The following is a 3,139-nucleotide window of genomic DNA, read 5'->3' as shown; positions in this document are numbered from 1 at the left end:
GCATCTACCCAAGGCAGAATAGACCAGCATCTACCCAAGGCAGAATAAACCAGCATCTACCCAAGGCAGAATAGACCAGCATCTACCCAAGCAGAATAGACCAGCATCTACCCAAGGCAGAATAGACCAGCATCTACCCAAGGCAGAATAGACCAGCATCTACCCAAGGCAGAATAGACCAGCATCTACCCAAGGCAGAAAAGACCAGCATCTACCCAAGGCAGAATAGACCAGCATCTACCCAAGGCAGAATAGACCAGAATCTACCCAAGGCAGAATAGACCAGCATCTACCCAAGGCAGAATAGACCAGAATCTACCAAAGGCAGAATAGACCAGCATCTACCCAAGGCAGAATAGACTAGCATCTACCCAAGGCAGAATAGACTAGCATCTACCCAAGGCAGAATAGACTATGGCAGGAAGAGAAAATAAAACATGGAATAGAAACTCATACAATACAGGCTAGACGCTATCCAACTCTATAACACTGTCGTCCCACAGCTCGTCTTCCTTCCTGTCCGTCTGGCTGTCCCACATCATGTCTGTCTGTCTGTCTGTCTGTCTGTCTGTCTGTCTGTCTGTCTGTCTGTCTGTCTGTCTGTCTGTCTGTCTGTCTGTCTGTCTGTCTGTCTGTCTGTCTGCTGCAACCTTCCTGTCTGCCTCTTTGCCTGCCTGTCTGACTGCCTGCTGCCTGCCTGTCTGTCTGTCTGCCTGCCTCTTTGCCTGCCTTACCTAAACTTCTACATAGATTAAATTTGTCTTTGAAAAAAAAAAACGACTTTCATTCCAAATATCTACATGAGATGTATGTAGCGTCCGAGACAGAGAGAAAGCATATCTAAATACTGGTAAATATGTTGTTGTGGTTGTGTTGTTGCTGTTGTCTTCTTGCTGTTGTCTTCTTGCTGTTGTCTTCTTGCTGTTGTAGTTGTGGTTGTGTTGTTGTTGTTGTCTTCTTGCTGTTGTCTTCTTGCTGTTGTAGTTGTGGTTGTGTTGTTGTGGTTGTGTTGTTGTTGTCTTCTTGCTGTTGTCTTCTTGCTGTTGTAGTTGTGGTTGTGTTGTTGTGGTTGTGTAGTTGTGGTTGTTGTTGTTGTTGTTGTTGTCTTCTTGCTGTTGTAGTTGTGCCTGTTGTAGTTGTGGTTGTGTTGTTGTGGTTGTGTAGTTGTTATCATCAGCCATGCTCAGTATGACTCCTCCTTCAGACCTCGATACAGGCAGCAAACAAGAATCATCCCTACGAGCTGAAAGACATAAAGAGACGATGGAAACAATAATCTCAGAAAAAAAAGAAAAACGTCCTCTCACTGTCAACTGCGTTTATTAACAGCAAACTTAACATGTGTAAATATTTGTATGAACATAACAATATTCAACAACTGAGACATAAACCGAACAAGTTCCACAGACATGTGACAAACAGAAATGGAATAATGTGTCCCTGAACAAAGGGGGGGATCAAAAGCAAAAGTAACAGTCAGTATTCGGTGTGGCCACCAGCTGCATTAAGTATTGCAGTGCATCTCCTCCTCATGGACTGCACCAGATTTGCCAGTTCTTGCTGTGAGATGTTACCCCACTCTTCCACCAAGGCACCTGCAAGTTCCCAGACATTTCTGGGGGGGAATGGCCCTAGTCCTCACTCTCCGGTCCAACAGGTCCCAGAAGTGCTCAATGGGATTGAGATCCGGGCTCTTTGCTGGCCATGGCAGAACACTGACATTCCTGTCTTGCAGGAAATCACGCACAGAACGAGCAGTATGGCTGGTGGCATTGTCATGCTGGAGGGTCATGTCAGGATGAGAATGCAGGAAGGGTACCACATGAGGGAGGAGGATGTCTTCTCTGTAACGCACAGCGTTATTGCCTGCAATGACAACAACAGTCCGATTATGCTGGACCCTCCACCTCCAAATAGATCCCAGCACAGAGTACAGGCCTCGCTGTAACGCTCATTCCTTCAACGATAAATGCAAATCCGACCATCACCCCCGGTGAGACAAAACAGTGACTCGTCAGTAAAGAGCACTTTTTGCCAGTCCTGTCTGGTCCAGCGATGGTGGGTTTGTGCCCATAGGCGACGTTGTTGCCGGTGATGTCTGGTGAGGATCTGCCTTACAACAGACCTACAAGCCCTCAGTCCAGCCTTTCTCAGCCTATTGCGGACAGTCTGAGCACTGATGGAGGGATTGTGTGTTCCTGGTTTAACTCGGGCAGTTGTTGTTGCCATCCTGTACCTTTCCCGCAGGTGTGATGTTTGGTTTGTACTGATCCTGTGCATGTGTTTTTACACGTAGTCTGCCACTGCGAGGATGATCAGCTGTCCGTCCTGTCTCTCTGTAGCGCTGTATTAGGGATCTCACAGTTCAGACATTGCAATTTATTGTCCTGGCCACATCTGCAGTCCTCATGCCTCATTGCAGCATGCCTAAGGCATGTTCACGCAGATGAGCAGGAACCCTGGGCATCTTTCTTTGTGTTTTTCAGAGTCAGTAGAAAGGCCTCTTTAGTGTCCTAAGTTTCCATAACTGTGACCGTAATTAGTGTCTTAACGACCGTTCCACAGGTGCATGTTCATTAATTGTTTATGGTTCCTTGAACAAGCATGGCAAACGGTGTTTAACCCCTTTACAATGAAGATCTGTGAAGTTATTTTGATTTTTACGAATTATCTTTGAAAGACGGGGTTCTGAAAAAGGGACGTTTCTTTTTTTGCTGATTATATTATTCACATTACTAGTACTTCACATAACCTTTTAGACTGTTTCTCAAAATAAAACACGCTCAAATGTAAAACTCAGATAAACAATATATATATATCATATATATATATATATATATATCCCATTTAGCAGACGCTTTTGTCTAAAGCGACTTACAAGTCGGCTGGGGCCACTACTTTTACATATGGGTGGCCCTAGCGGGAATCGAACCCACGACGCTTGGCGTTGCAAGCGCCATGCTCTACCGACTGAGCCACACAGGACCACAACAATGTGAATAATGTGTACTAAGTTCCCCCAAGTCTACATTAATATGAATAATGTGTACTAAGTTCCCCCATGTCTACATTAACATCACTAAGGTCCCCCAAGTCGACATTTACATGAATAATATCACTAAGTTCCCTCAAGTCTACA

The 3,139-nt window shown here is 45.1% G+C and overlaps 1 protein-coding gene across 1 annotated transcript in view; it reads right to left on the bottom strand.

Annotated features, from left to right (window-relative positions):
* Window positions 1-1,171: 1,171 nt before the first annotated feature.
* LOC135556762 (CD151 antigen-like) overlaps window positions 1,172-3,139 on the bottom strand; it is a 45,929-nt gene continuing 43,961 nt past the window's right edge. The window contains exon 8 of the mRNA XM_064990193.1: window positions 1,172-1,243. Coding sequence (XP_064846265.1) covers window positions 1,184-1,243 — 60 coding nt within the window. The 3' untranslated portion in view covers window positions 1,172-1,183. The remainder of the gene's footprint in view (window positions 1,244-3,139) is intronic.

This window comes from Oncorhynchus masou, chromosome 15 (assembly GCF_036934945.1).
Source record: "Oncorhynchus masou masou isolate Uvic2021 chromosome 15, UVic_Omas_1.1, whole genome shotgun sequence".
NCBI lineage: Eukaryota > Metazoa > Chordata > Actinopteri > Salmoniformes > Salmonidae > Oncorhynchus > Oncorhynchus masou.
Note: the sequence above shows the minus strand (reverse complement) of the source record. Positions and strands in the feature narration are given on the sequence as shown.